The sequence below is a fragment of the Clarias gariepinus genome, chromosome 18, assembly GCF_024256425.1.
Source record: "Clarias gariepinus isolate MV-2021 ecotype Netherlands chromosome 18, CGAR_prim_01v2, whole genome shotgun sequence".
NCBI lineage: Eukaryota > Metazoa > Chordata > Actinopteri > Siluriformes > Clariidae > Clarias > Clarias gariepinus.
The window spans coordinates 5,502,817-5,518,916 of NC_071117.1; the positions used below are offsets into that span (position 1 = coordinate 5,502,817).

At 36.8% G+C, this 16,100-nt stretch overlaps 1 protein-coding gene across 1 annotated transcript in view; it reads right to left on the minus strand.

Annotated features, from left to right (window-relative positions):
- The window catches only part of LOC128506995 (sialoadhesin-like), a 444,701-nt gene that overhangs the window by 337,073 nt on the left and 91,528 nt on the right, over positions 1-16,100 (minus strand). The window contains exon 10 of the mRNA XM_053477610.1: positions 5,751-5,756. Coding sequence (XP_053333585.1) covers positions 5,751-5,756 — 6 coding nt within the window. The remainder of the gene's footprint in view (positions 1-5,750; positions 5,757-16,100) is intronic.

Below are 16,100 nucleotides of genomic sequence, written 5' to 3' on the forward strand. Positions count from 1 at the left end.
TTACTGTGTGTAACAGTAGCTACGCTTGTGTTGTTGTGTGACTTTTTGAGCTGCTCCACAATAAGCAGCACCATGAGCAGCTACTAGACGTTTAAAGGGGAAGTTGATCTGTGGGTGTTATTATGTACATAAATGTGGTTGTGCACAAACAGAGCTGTTTAGAGTGTGTGTGTCCTTATGTTTACTGCTGTAGATGTGTACTTTAGAACTTATTCTATGCATGCAAGGATAAAAAAAATCTCACATTATAGAGATATTTTTACATGAATAAATAAATACATTAATTAATGGATAAATAAAGATTACAATAATTTTACTAATTAATAAATGGAAAACTAGTACTTTTTAACACTACTGTAGGACTTTCATTAATTCATAGATTACTTTTCCAAATAGGTTAATAACAGCAACACAGCAGCTCTACTAATGTCAGGGTTAGTTTTAGTTTGCAAAAGTCCAGAAGAAGCCACAATTCTAAGGCATAATTTATCATGAAATCAGTATTACGCTGTATCTGTATAATTCTCAGTATAGACAGACAATCAGTTGGCAGAGATCAGAGAATGTCATCTGATGGTTTATCCTTCTTTAAGAGTTGGCAAAATTCACATGCAGTGGTTCCCAATTTACCAACATAAAGTACAAATACATCAAAACAACAACAACACAGAGGCTCTGTATGTCCAGGAAAAGTCCATGTAATAAAGGAATTTAGTTATGAAAAATGATTAAAAAATTTTTTTTCTTACTGTGTCTTCTCGACTTTCACGTCCGGCGACCAAACTGTGACTGAATAAACGTGTGAGAAGACGAGTGTGTGGTTACAACATGCTGCTGATGTGAACACGCTATTTTGTTTCCTCTGTTTTGCTCAATTAGTCTTTAGTTCTGAACTGCAGAAATATCAGACAAAGAAAGAAAAAAGATATTTTCATAGTGTGAAATCAGGATGAGGATCAGTGCAGTTATCTAATCACAAACATCTGTAATTTATAGCAGGTATTATACTCATAGTCAGTCATTTATGTAGAGGTTCATAATAAGTTAAATATTTGTTTATTTATTATTTTTGAATAATCCAAAAGTAATAACCCACTAAAATAATAATGTAAAAAAAATCTAAATGAAAACACACAGTGTGCTCTCTAAAACTATTGTAATGAACAGTAAGACACTAGAACTGAGTATGACAAAGTTACTTCTGGGTAAATCTGCTGCATGCTTATGTTTTATAACCTCAACTGTCATTTTAAAGCGTATTAATGCATCAGTAGAATCGTCTGCAGCAGAGTAAAAACTGTGTTCATTGAGATAAGTGTATTATAACACATATCCTGTGTCTAAACAAATCACATCATGGCCTTGACAACCAAGGAAATCTAACAACACAGCACAAAACACACACACACACACACACACACACACGTTTGACTTGGTCAGTTTTATTTTTAAATGAATCTTTTATTTGTATTATGGGTATTAATGTGGTTTTGTCATTAGTACTGTGTCGTCGCACCTCCAGGGTCGAGGATTAAATTCCCGCCTTGGGTCTGTGTGCATGAAGTTTGCATGTTTAAAGCAATTCCAGTTAAAGTGCTTTATGTTTTTTTTCTGAGTATGTTGGTTTCCTCGGACAGTTCAAATACAAGGTGACATAGAATAACGGATTTTTTTTAAATGCGTATTGCTAGCCATTAGCAGGTGGTAGCACTGCGGGTTAGTGACATTTAGCAAGTAAATACTCAGCGTGCGTTAGCCATAAAAATGTTTTATAAAATATTGTAAAAAAGTTCCTGTTTTTTTGTGTCACCCTGTACGTAGTAATTGGTCTAATTGACAATCCCAGAATTATCCATTGTGTGTGTTGTGAAATGTGTTTGTGTGTGTGTGTGTGTGTGTGTGTGTGTAAGAGTGTGTGTGAGAGTGAGAGAGAGAGAGATACTAAGTTTATGAGAGTGTGTAAATGATGGATTTTCTAGACTTAACATAACTGTAAGGTCTGGAAGCAAAACTGTATTCTTTATCCTTATTCTTTAGCCTTGTTCAGACTGCAGACAAGTGTGTTTCACAAATCTGAGCTTTAGGGCTGACAGGTCATGCTATTATTTGAAAGTGATCAGATAAAATTTGGATTGGATTAAACCTGATTTCTTTGCAACATATCTGCATTGGGGTTGCCGTGGTAATGACTACCCAGTTAGCACACACACGCCGTGGAAACGTCTATGCAACGTCGTCTTTTTCATCTGGCAGATGTCTTGCAGATGTCTGGCAGAGGGTGTTCGCTCATCTGGCAGATGTTACCGAGACGTCCGTGCCACATGTTAGAACAACGCTTAGCCTTGTATTTAACGTATTTAAGATGTAAATGAATTAAAACATCCCTGATCCGCTCTAGACGATGTTAATCAGATGTTCATATATCTGCCAAATGTCTGATTCATGTCGGATAGACGTTGTTTTATTAAAACACCCCCCTCTCATTATTCTAATTAAATACCCTCGGCACGTATATGATGCTCCCTAATGCATGTTACAATGACCAAATGTGATAATAAATAAATAAACCACACTCTCAACTAATAAAACACAGATTTTTATAAAAAAATACATTTAATAACAAGCAAACATTTGATTAATTTATACAAAACGAGAAAATGAGATAAGAAACTATATACAGACAAAACAATACACTTTATACCGTATTTAGAACATATATACATGAATAACAAATAACAAAAAATTACATCCTCCCTGGGGCAAAGCTAAGGAAATTTTTGATGATTTTTTCAGCATCCGATTCTGTCGGAGACTGAAGGATTGGATTCCTCATAGCTGAAGCATGACCGTTAGATACGGTTGGTCAGAAGCAGACAGGACACTTTTCACTCACAAACTGCCGTGAAAAAATACAGAGATAGATTCAATTAAAATTCATGATACTTAAATTAGCAAATGAACAATATTTATACTTTGTTCCTCTCGCTTCACAACTCTTGAGAACAGACCAAAACCGCAGATTAAGCACGCGCATATAACCGTCGGTATTTTAAGTGTGATTAAAAATACAAGAAATAGCTTAAACCAAAATAACATGACCAAACATCGCTAAACAGCAGGTGACGTTTATGTTCAGTATTTCGTTTCTATTTAGAAAGATGGGAATTAATTCCTGCTGACCTTTTCCGGCAAACGTTTCTCTTCTCAACAAACTGTGTTCTCTTCTTGCGATATCTTCTCACGATGTTTGATCTGATATTTCCGGTTTTCATAGTGACAAGATCTCTTTGGTTTATCTCAACATGTATTAGATTCAATCATGTTAAGTTGAATTTCATGCAAATACACAGCATGTTCATGTTTATCTTGGAAACATGAATTTATTATGTACAAAACACATATTACATTTTAGTACAGGTAACAGGTAGCCAGGTTCATTTTTTGAGTGTATAAGGAAGAAAATGGAACAAGAAACATGAACCTGCATTTACATCTACAAAGTAATGTAGTATTCGTCTTTAAACGTGCTATACGTTCTAGTAAAATATCTGGATAAAAAAAAAAAATCCCTTATTCCTCCTTAAATGATTCAAGTCATAGCTGATGCTGCAGCTTCCCGTCCACATATCAGCAAATTTCGGGTGATTAAGATACATCGTATAGATGTAAAGAAGATGTATCATTTAACAGCTCCAACAAGCAATCTACAGACGATCAAAATACGACTATAAAAAAACAAACGCGATGTTTACCAGATTATACGCTCTTTAGCAGACGTCTCCGCGACGTACCTGTGCTATCTGGGTAAGTAGGGCCGCATGAAAAGCAGAAAAAAAATCTCTATGGTCTCAAAAATGTAGCAACGTTCTTAAAAAATTATTATTTATAATTTTCATCTCCATTCATTCCATCATTAAGGGTCAGATTATTGACCTGCATCAGGCCGACAATTAAAAAGATTGGGTTAAGGGCAATTGAGTTAAGAATAGTCCAGCACTTTATTAAAACCTGTAAGGACTGTGCTTAACCTTTAACCTTTCAGATGACATGTGAAACAGAAACACTTATCTGTCGGGATTTATTTTTATTTTTTTCAAAGGTTAAGTGCAGGTTAATGTGTCTTATTCTTACCTTACATTTTGTATTTGTGACAGGTCGAGGAAATGATCTAATAACAAGGGTTAACCCCCCCCCCACACACAAACACACACACCCCTTATTTTATTTCTTTATCCTTGTTAGAACTCTTATAAGTAAACGGCATCATTCATGTATTTTCACTCCACACCTGCAGAGGGCAGTGTGACGCTTTAGGAGTTTACCTAGGAGACCTGCAGCTCGAGTTCCGGGTCATATTAAACTGCACTTGAGCAACGCAATAACGTGTCTGTCTCCTTATCATACACAGGTATGGATTAAAAGTGGTTTGTGTGACATATTTATCATCTTTACTCAGAGGAAATGAGTTGAAAGGTGTTAGATAAATTTGGTTAAAGCGGTAGACCAATCTGACCAATCACAGCAGTGAGGGCTCACGGAAAGGAGGGGTTTAGACAGACTGAATCTTCAAACTGCTTCACACGAGTCGTTTACGAATCATTTAGAAATGGGTTCAAATTAAATTTATTTTTAGGGGAAAACCAAAAGGGACCAAAAAAGGTCACTAATCGACCAAAAGATTCACCCTAAAAGTAGGTTTAAATGTAGAAGCCGTGTCACCTCTTTAGACTGGCTAAATCTACAGCACTGGGTTCACCACAGTTCGCCCACAGTGTCGCGTCATACTGTTCTATTTATTGCTCTGGTGGTGCTTTTGCACTCAGTTTATTTACAAACAAACAAACAATGAAAAAAGGCGATAAAGCAAACTATCAAAAAATAATAATAAATAAATATTTTCCATAAAATATTTTATTTGCAAATAAAACTAGTTGGATTCATTAAAAAAGCGCTTACTTGTAAATTAATTTATATTTGAATGTAATAAGGGTTTATCCCTGCTGTCTACTGAATGAAGCTGAGGCTGTACAGTCACACCAAAGCTCATGACCTGTTAATGAACAGGTACTTTATATTAAAAAACAGCACTGGTTATTTCAAGAAGCTGCTCCACAAATGTCAGTGTTTATTCTTTTCCTATAACACCTGGTTCAACTCCTCAAATAGAGTGTGTTTGATAAAGCAAGAAAACACCAAATGTAACACCAAAGCACAACCTGAGATATTTATTATACCCACTTTTGCTCATGTTTAATTACTTTACATGAGTATATATCTTTGGAATGAACATTTAATAATTATAATAATTCAGTTTATGAAAAAGTGCAAAAAAAGCCACAATTCTCTAAGACATAATTTATTATTTAATCAGCTTCATAATGTATCTCCATAACTCAGTGAAGATGAACAAAAGTAATGTAGGTTCCAATTCAACACCAACACCACCAACACCACCATCACCAACAACAATACTGAACCTCCCTATATCTAGTAAAAGGCCATAAATAAATAAACTCAATAGCTAAAATGTATAAAACATTAATGTTTTCTTACTGTGCCTTCTCGATCTGCACAGCCAGCGACCAAACTGCAACTGAAGAAAAGCCTGAGAGAATGTGTTTGTGGTTACGATGTGCTGCTGATTGTCACGTACCTTCCTCTGATGTCTGCGTAAGTGTGGCATAATGTGCAGGAGGCGAGCTGGCGGTTCAGTAATATGCTTTTATTTAAGCACATAAAATAAACATAACATAGAACTTTACCAAAGGATAATACTATAAGGGCAACAAAAGCTAGACGCCTGACTGTGCTCCAGTCAGGCTCTTTATAATCAACTTAATTACCTTACCTCGGTTCAGGTGAACTCCCACGTCACCTGACCGAGGTGCAGTCTGGGACATGCAGTCCAACTTAAACATAATACAAAAATAAAACAAACAAACCCAGGCGCTTTGGCGCCCTCTAGGGGTTAACCGTTACACTGATGTTATTTCCTCTTGTTCGCACAAAAAGTGTGAACTGAAAAAAAGATGATAAAAGATGAATGTTTTACTAATCAAAAGAATTAATTAATTAAATGAATAAAAACTCTAAAAGCCTAAAACTCGTTTAATAAAAGAGAAAATGAATATGATAAAGTCATGTTTAGTTAAATATGCTCTGTGCTTGTGCATTTACGTAAATCAGTGAAACCGTAAAAATTATATATGACACACACACACACACACACACACAAACTCTCTGTGCAAACACGCATAGTACATTATACTCAAGTTGCATTCCGATCGGCCTGACGTACGCTGTGAATTCAGTTATTCATATGTTATAAACAATTCAAAATGTTATATTTTTTATAATAGTATCAGGTTTTGTTCCAATAAATATTCTATATTTAATGTCTGTAGTCTGAAATTTCCACAGCAGCAGCGACAGGTATCTGAGGTGCTTATGTTACCATGGTAACGCATGGAGGAAGTGATGTTGCAGTGTGTTTCAAATAGTGAGATTTTGTACAGTGAAGTTTCCTTAATAGAAATCCCCTGCACACTGAGTAGGGAGTAGGGAGCACCTTGTGATGTACGGTACTGTGGCTTATTTATTTATAACCACAGAAGGGGGTGATATTTAGGGTAGGGAATAATGTTTGAATTTCCAATTCAAAAAATGAATAAAAAAATAAATCGATCTAAGAAATGTAAAACACCTTAATAACACTTGGACGGAGAGTGTGAAGCATCATCTTTAACATCAAAATGTGGCTGGAAAAAAAAAGAATGATCATTCTAGCTATGTTTAATAGTGAAAGTAATTTGCACACGATGACAAAGAGCTCAAAGGATTTTGACTGAACTGGTATGTATGTAGCCTTATATAACCACCACAGATCTGTCAGGCTAATCAGAAAAAAAAACTGAATTTTGTAGGAAGCAAAAAGGATGGATTTTGCAGTAATGGCAAAAAGGTCATGTAGCCTCATTATAATTTGTGTTGAAATATGCTCTGGGACCTGCCAGACTTTAACTTGCACCTACTTGTTTAGGTCTGCCATCACTTTTGTTACTATAAAAATCTGTAAATACATTTCCTTTAATATTTAATATTATCTTCTGTTTATTTCTCATAGAAGCTTTTTGAAAATTGCTTGTTTGCCTATGTTTGCATATTAATTTAGCTTTTAAAAAAGTGAGAGAGAGAGATGTTAATTGCTCAGGTCATACCATTCATAACTGTCATGCAGTGCATGCAACATGACAGGAACTAAAATTATTACATCATTATTAAATCATGCATAATTTAGACAGAAACTACTTACATACCATGCTCAATTAAAATGTTTTTCTATGAGAAATGTCAAAAAGACAGTCAGACTTGTTAAATTTTTTTAGACCAGCCGAGGCCCCGGCTTCCCTCTGCCCACTGCTGCACCCACGAAAGGAAGACCCTCCCGGAGGGGGGAGGACCCCGCAGGTCGGGGAAGACAACCCAGCCCTTGGAACCAATCCTTATCCCTAGACCCACTGCGGATATGGGTACGGCCCGGTGCAAGATTTACACCATCTAACCCAGATTTTTAATGGCCAGCGAGAGCTCACTAGTCGCCGGAGTCTTCTGGTGCAGATTACACATGGTACAGTGCTAATGTTTTGAATATTTTATTTTGGTGTGTAATCTAAGAAATACTAATTTGTACATAAATTAATGGTTTTGTATATATTTTCTTCTTTTCCTCCAAACTGTGACTAGCTAAATACCTGTTCTGGTAGGTGATCAGAATTTGGTACAGTTAAACTGATATTATTCTAATATTGAAGAGATTATAATTACTTTGGGCATGTTTTTATTTTGACAGTGTGGACATTTTAAGCTTGGATAGAGAAAGGTAAGTTATAAGAGGGAGAAACCTGTTGTAGTGATATGATTTGAGTGGATGGCCTTTTCTAAAAGAGACAGATTCCCCAATATGACAAGGTGGACAATAATTTAGGACACACACACAAACTCTACTGGTATATATTATTTTTTATTTATTTATATTTATATATATATATATATATATATATATATATATATATATATATATATATATATATATTTAAAAATAGGAATTTCAGTGCACTTCAGGTGAGTAAAATCTTTGGTAAAAGATAAATTAGGATAAATTATCTGTCACTTCCCATCAGAAATAATGCAAACGAATCAGATTACCAATTTCCAGCAGTATAATAATATTTTTGCATATGATTCCTCTTGGCATCGGCTGCTTTAAAAACCGAACTGAAAGCCTTTTCTTCTTGCTACCTTCTTTGCTAACAATCTAAATCTTGTACAAAAAGCTAAACAAACAAAAACAAACATAAAAAATGTCAACTTGCTTTACTTAGATTTGCACTGATATAAAAGTTTTAAATGCTTTCTGAACATTCACACACGTTAGTTGATATTCGGTTCAGTTGGTCGCTTCTATGCCAAAATTTTACAAATTTCAGTTTTTAAGATGAAAAAAAAATAAGGTGGGACGTTTGTATGCCGAGGTACCACTGCCATTTAAAACTGTATGATCTCTGTGTAACGTCTATATTTTACTCACATTAAACTGAATGAGCAGTGTATGGGACACCGTAAAATAGCAGGCATCATCTTATACAAAAAATTAAAATACATCTATGAAACATGTCAGAAGAGCCTGTTTATGTTTAAGGTAACATGAGAAATTAATTATTTATGTAAAGGACACCTAAAGGCATCATACAGTGATATTGAGCCTTAAATCTTGAGCCTCTCTCTGTTTATCAGCTGTTTCAGCTCTCATTTAATTCATCCTGTCCCTAAAAGACTGAAAGAAAGAAAAAACACACAGTAAAATCAGAAAGCTGTGTTAAAGCATATCATGTTACTAACATTTATTAAAATCAGCCATAATCACACTGTCTGATTTACTTTTATTAAAATTACTAACTAGGAAATAAATATAAAATTACTGTTGGAGTTACAGTTATAGAGCTACAAATTTAGTGAAATACTGTCACATGAGTCTAATAACATTTCTGAGTTTAAGAGTTAAAACTCACATTCTAGCAGTCAGAGGATGAGAGCATGTCAGGAGGAGGACTGGGATGAGAAATCTGTGAAAGAAAAAAAAGAAAAATTCCATGCCTTCTTAAAGGTGTCTGTAATGTTTTTAAAATGTTTCGTAGTTGAATGAGTGAGTCTCTGGGTCTGTCCACTGTGCTTTACAAGCATTTTAATCATGTCGGTTAAAAAAATATCTTTATTTATTAACAGCAAAAGAGTATTTATCCTGAGAAACAAACTCTGGTTGCCATAAATTGGGAAAAATCTTCAAAAGTCAAATCTTTACTAGTTTAAAAAAATGGTTATGATGTGGTAATGTAAAAGAAGCAGTAAGATACCGATAAGCATCTGATGACTCCAGGTATTTTATTGACCTTTAAGTAAAATAGAATGTGTATTCTCCTGTTTTATTCACATCACTGTTTTAACTTGGACTAGTTTTGAAGCCGTTACGTTCCCCTCTAGTCTAGGAAGGGAAGTAACAAAATGAATTGAAATAGATTTTGATCTAATATGAAGAATACAACGTTAAATTTTGCTTTTCCCCCTGTCCCAGCACTCCAAAAGAGAACACACTAATCTCAAATGCCAAACAAAAGATTTTATTTACAAACTCAAATATCCAAACCAGGGAGCAAAACAAACTTCAGGAGGGAACAAGGCCAAAATAACAAACATAACAGTTCTAACTTAGTTTTAAAGAAAGCTGGTTAACCTCACAAAAGAAAATACCAAATAAACAACAGAAGTCTTACCTAGCTCCCTTACTAACTTAAGAGAAAAGATGGTACAAAAGTAAATGGCGTTCTCCTCCCTACTGCTCCAAATAAAGTAAGTAAGTAAAGACAATAAAGCACATAAGTTCAAGAAAAGTGTAGGAACAGAGTTGTAGCAATAACTACAAAAAAAGATGACAACTGGTAAGGTTACACTTAGCACAAGCTAACACCTTAGCACAAACAAGCTAATAAATAGCACTAGCAATAGCACACAAGCTAATGTCTAAGACAGGAGAAAACACAATAGTCTCTGGTGAGGTGGTCAGTAAACAGGAGGGCACCCTCTCCTAAGCTAAGCTAAGCTAAGCTACTCTGCACTGCACTGCACTGCACTGCCCTCTCCGTCCTTCAGGTGTCTGCAGCCTTTAACTCCAAAGAGCTCTCCTCGTTAGCCAATGTGGATCCAGCAGTGATTGGTGCAATTAGGCACAGCTAAGCTACATCAAGCTGGCTGTGTGGTAGACGAGAGAAAGTGTGGGGTTGCGGTAGAGGCCTGGGAAGGAGACAGGGACGGAGCTGGACGGGAGAGAGAGAGAGTCGGATCTTCGTTCAAATTGTCATTTGTGAGCTTGCTGTCTGGAGACAAACCGCCTGACTCTGGGTCACTTGATCAACTAATGAAGAGAAGACAAGGAAGTTTAACGGAAGAATGTGATAAAGCGCTAACAACAATGTAGGGTAGGCAAAGCTGTGATGGAAATGGATCAGAATGGGCCAATTCCGATGGGAATGTAGATCATATGGAGCTTAGCCAGGAGATAGACAAAACAAGAGAGAAACGGGGTGGTGAGAGTGGAAAAACGGGGTCAAAGAAATTCAAAAGAATGATGACTAAAGTTGATGGAAAGGATGATAATCTGAATATAGATGTTGATGAGATCAAAGTAATACTAAGATTTGGGGAAGGAAATGGAGTGCTTGATGTAAGTCCAGTAAAGTTGACTACTATTTTAAAAAAACAAGTGGGAGATGTCAAAATGGCTAAAGTTTTGTGAGATGGAAACCTTCTAATAGTATGCAAAAATGAAGAACAAAGAGAAAGGACATGTAGAATAAAAGAGATAGGAAGGCATAAAGTAAGTAGTGTCTGCCGCATGGAGAAGAGAAACAAGTGGAATAGGGGGGTGATTTGGGGGATTCCTGTTGATGTTAATGTAGATGAAATAAAAGCAAACTTAAAAGGAGGGAAAGTGAAAAATGCTCGAAGATTGACCAGCTTTAAGAATGGGATAAGACAAGTAAATGAAAGTGTGTTGCTAGAATTTGAGGATGAAATACTTCCTAGTAAAATATCACTAGGATATATGGTATATAAGTTAAACACATTGTTGGGTTGCTCATGTTGGCTCATATGAGATGTAGTTTACAAATGAACACCTGGTTGGGTTATTTTGACCTAACAACTGGTTTATTCATTATTCTTTCGTTTCTCCAAATATCAGCCTGCAGAATGTTCGAAATATTACTGTTATTGTGTCACAGGTGTAGTTTTAAGAGTTGTTTAGGAAGGAATGCGTGTGTATACAGCTCAAAACCTCCATCAGTTATTAAAGATAGCATCTATTTAGAAAAAATGCCCCGCGACTTTAAAACTTCAGGAAATCTCCCGGCGCTCTGCGCATAACACCGGGCCAACTCATGTCGGAAAGAATTTATAAACGGTTTCTAAACGTGGGCTATTGTTTTTTTACTTATAATATTTGTTAATTTAATTTAATTTAAATGAGGTTTGAGCTCAGGACTTCGATTCGGCATCGTGATTCTCCTCTTTAATTTACTCCATAGTCTAAATCACCACTCATGAAGTTTTCCATGAAGCTTGATTATGGATGCGTCGGGAAAACAGCAAGCAGACTGACTCTGACCATTTAAAAAAACGTTTGCGTTTATTTTCTGACGCGCTTAAGTTCACCAAAAACAATACAGAAGAGCGCACCTTATTTGCTTTCAAACATTTACAAAATCATTAAGTTTTTTCGTTATTGTGAGTGCGCTTAAATAAAAGTTGAGTCTTATAAAGGCCATGTAGTCTTATATAGTTTTATTATATAGTTTTTGCACATTAATCTGACAACAGTTTTTTCAGCCTGTCACGGCATGCGCCCAAATCAATATCGCTCCTCGCTCACTAGTTAGGCGTCCTTCCCTTCAGACATGCGAAGCAGCGGGACCGCAGAATTACACATGACTGGTGAGCTATCGTTGCTAATGGTCCCGGGCTTGCACCCCGCGCTATAAAATACTCAGGGTTTGTTGGGTTAAAGTGGATTTTACTACGCTCTGTGTATGCAACACGCGTGCAACAACGCGGAAGTGCGGCATGCAAGTGGGGCAAATGGAACGCGCCCTGGGGACTTCAAAGGAGCGAGAGGTGGGAGGGGCCGGTCCAGCCATCCGCGGAGAGCAGAGTCAGCGCGAGCGGACGAATGGCCATTGCACTTACACCGCGTAGTAAAATCCACTGTAACCCAACAAACCCCAAGCATTTTATAGCGCAGGGTGCAAGCCCGGGATCATAATAAGCCGTGCCTTTATTCCGTCATGTCATGTGGGCATTATAAGATTTGTATTGAAAACTTCTAACTAAAAAGTGGCAGCTGGCACGCCTAAAAATAGACGCAGGTTATTTTTTTTATAGTCTAAATAAAAACCCTCCGCTTTAATTTCCTAAAGTCTAATCGGCGCTCAACTGCACGCATAGTTTTCCCGAGCGCAAGGAATTATTTTGTGCTAAATAATGTTTATGCAGTATAATAATTCCTATTAATCCTGGGTTGTTCTTTAAGTGTCACTATAGTGCTTTACAATGCCAGACAACATTCAAATACAAATTATTCACCCTCCCCAGGTGTGAATCGGCTGTTCTCACCTATACATTTAGAGAAACTGAAATGCACTTCTCCCCACTTTAAAAACCTCTTGAATCTGAGGCTCTTCTGGAGACTTTCAGTGATTTAAATTTGTGTAATTTTAATCTTCTGGATTCTAGATTCTAAAGTTAACATTGTTGCCTTTTTAATCCTTGGAATGGAAGAACTTGAGATTTTCCTTATAATAGCGTAAATTGCATTGTTTTTAATCAGTCTATACACAATAATCTTCTTTGGTATTTTTATTAAAAAAACGGGTATGGGGGCTATCTTGTTTTATTAATCCTTGTGCCTGGTTTAGGTTTGGTATTTAGTGCGCATCTGTTATATTACAACTAAATACCTTTTATTGGGGGTTAAGTGACTGATGTGCCTAACATTTTTCAGCTGAGCCTTTGTTTTACTGAATAATCAACCACCGCGACACCTCTCTCTCTCTCTCTCTCTCTCTCTCTCACACACACACACACACACACACAGAGCCGACCAAATCATTAGCACCTCCCTCCCCCAGCACAGCCATTTACTTTCTATCCATTTACTTACATCTGAACTGAGTCGTTTGGGTAACATGGGTCGAACCCCTTACAAATCATAACAGTCTACTGCATTTCATTCTTATAATAACGCAAAAACACAAGCGGGGCTGAAAGACCGACATCTGCTGACGCAGTAAAACGTCCTAACACTGTTTTAATTTTATGGTCATTTATTTCAGTTAATAAATCTACTATAAATTTAAAGAACACAAAAAATAAGATGACACAAAACCCTACACGCTTCTTTTCTAATTACAAGTGATAAAATCTAAAGGCTCACTGTGTTAACATTTATTGTGCTAAAATTTGAACCTAATAAGATTTGATTTAATTTGACATCTAGAACAGTGGCAGCTGAAACACCTAAAATAGATGCAGGATTATTTTTTATAATCTAAATAAAAATGATTTTTTAAAACGTGGGCTATTGTTATTTACTTGCAATATTTGTTAATTTAATTTAAATGGGGTTTGGTCTCCGGAATGTTGAGCATCAGGATCCTCTTCTTTACTTTCCTACGTAGAATCAGCACTTAATCACACGCATAAAGTTTTGTAAATTCGTTTAATGTTTAATAGTAAATAATGACCCCCGTTGCGCTGTACCACCGCTCGGAAAACCTTATGAAATACAAGTTAAAGACAATTATGATGATCTGCCACGGCTTGCGTCTGTGATAGGCGTGCGCCCAAATCTACTATCGCTACTCGCTTACTCCGTAGGCTTCCTGAATAGGCAGCAAACGGGACGGAGCCACCTATTCGTGCCGGCTGGCGATAATTAACGTTAATATGATCTCGGGCTTGTTCCGCATTATAAAAGCAAGGCGCAGAGTTTTGTCTGAGGTCTGGGAAGTACGTGATGTGATGGAGAATATGAAAGAAGCATGTCAGTGGGGCGATGTGACGCGCCCCAGGGACTTTAAACAAGGACACTAGAATTCCGCCCTTTGATCTCCGCGCTGAGGACAGCGCGACAAAGAGCTGCGCGAGCTCCCGCGGCATTTTCACTCACGCACCGCGCCCGCCCTCGCAGCCCCGCTGCCGAAGAGGAAAAGGCTGCGAGGACGTTTGTGTTAAGTTTTTTCCTCCGCGTGCTCAGTTCTGCCACTCCGTGCACCAACACTTATCGTCAGCTGTGTGCCCGCATGCCAGTGTGGCACAGCCCCCGGAACTGCACATGCACAACCTTTATCCCATTCTTTCCATTCTCCCTCCTACAACACTTTCCTTCCCCATTTTACCTAAATAAATTACCCTTTTCCCGTAAGACCTCGCCTCGTGTCCGTGCTTTATGGTGCCGCCCGTGCAACATGGTTCGAATCCGTTACAGATTATAACAGCCTACTGCATTTCATTCTTATAATAACGCAAAAACACAAGCAGGGCTGAATGACCAACATCAGCTGACGCAGTAGAACGTCCTGACAATGTTATAATTTTATGGTTATTTATTTCAGTTAATAAATCTACTACAAATTTAAAAAACACAAGATATAAGACGACACAAAACCCTACACGCATCTTTTCTAATTACACATGATAAAATCCAAAGGCTCACTGTATTAACATTTATTTTGTTTAAATTTGATCCTAATAAGATTTAATTTAATTTGAATTCTACATTTGTACTGTAATTTTAGTTCTGTAATTATAAATTTGTTTAACTACAATGTTTTACTTGATTTTATCCGCTACTACGTGCAGTTCTAAAACTCCGTGTCTCATTAATCCAGCAGAGAATGAACTAAGGCATGAGGCGTCAGTCTGTAGTTATATAGCGCCACTCAGCGGTAAAAGCCAGCAAGTGGGAGATGTCAAAATGGCTAAAGTTTTGCGAGATGGAAACCTTCTAATAGTATGCAAAAATGAAGAACAAAGAGAAAGGACATGTAGAATAAAAGAGATAGGAAGGCATAAAGTAAGTAGTGTCTGCCGCGTGAAGAAGAGAAACAAGTGGAATAGGGGGGTGATTTGGGGGATTCCTGTTGATGTTAATGTAGATGAAATAAAAGCAAACTTAAAAGGAGGGAAAGTGAAAAATGCCCGAAGATTGACCAGCTTTAAGGATGGGATAAGACAAGTAAATGAAAGTGTGTTGCTGGAATTTGAGGATGAAATACTTCCTAATAAAATATCACTAGAATATATGGTATATAAGTTAAACACATTGTTGGGTTGCTCATGTTGGCTCATATGAGATGTAGTTTACAAATGAACACCTGGTTGGGTTATTTTGACCTAACAACTGGTTTATTCATTATTCTTTCGTTTCTCCAAATATCAGCCTGCAGAATGTTCGAAATATTACTGTTATTGTGTCACAGGTGTAGTTTTAAGAGTTGTTTAGGAAGGAATGCGTGTGTATACAGCTCAAAACCTCCATCAGTTATTAAAGATAGCATCTATTTAGAAAAAATGCCCCGCGACTTCAAAACTTCAGGAAATCTCCCGGCGCTCTGCGTATAACACCGGGCCAACTCATGTCGGAAAGAATTTATAAACGGTTTCTAAACGTGGGCTATTGTTTTTTTACTTATAATATTTGTTAATTTAATTTAATTTAAATGAGGTTTGAGCTCAGGACTTCGATTCGGCATCGTGATTCTCCTCTTTAATTTACTCCATAGTCTAAATCACCACTCATGAAGTTTTCCATGAAGCTTGATTATGGATGCGTCGGGAAAACAGCAAGCAGACTGACTCTGACCATTTAAAAAAACGTTTGCGTTTATTTTCTGACGCGCTTAAGTTCACCAAAAACAATACAGAAGAGCGCACCTTATTTGCTTTCAAACATTTACAAAATCATTAAGTTTTTTCGTTATTGTGAGTGCGCT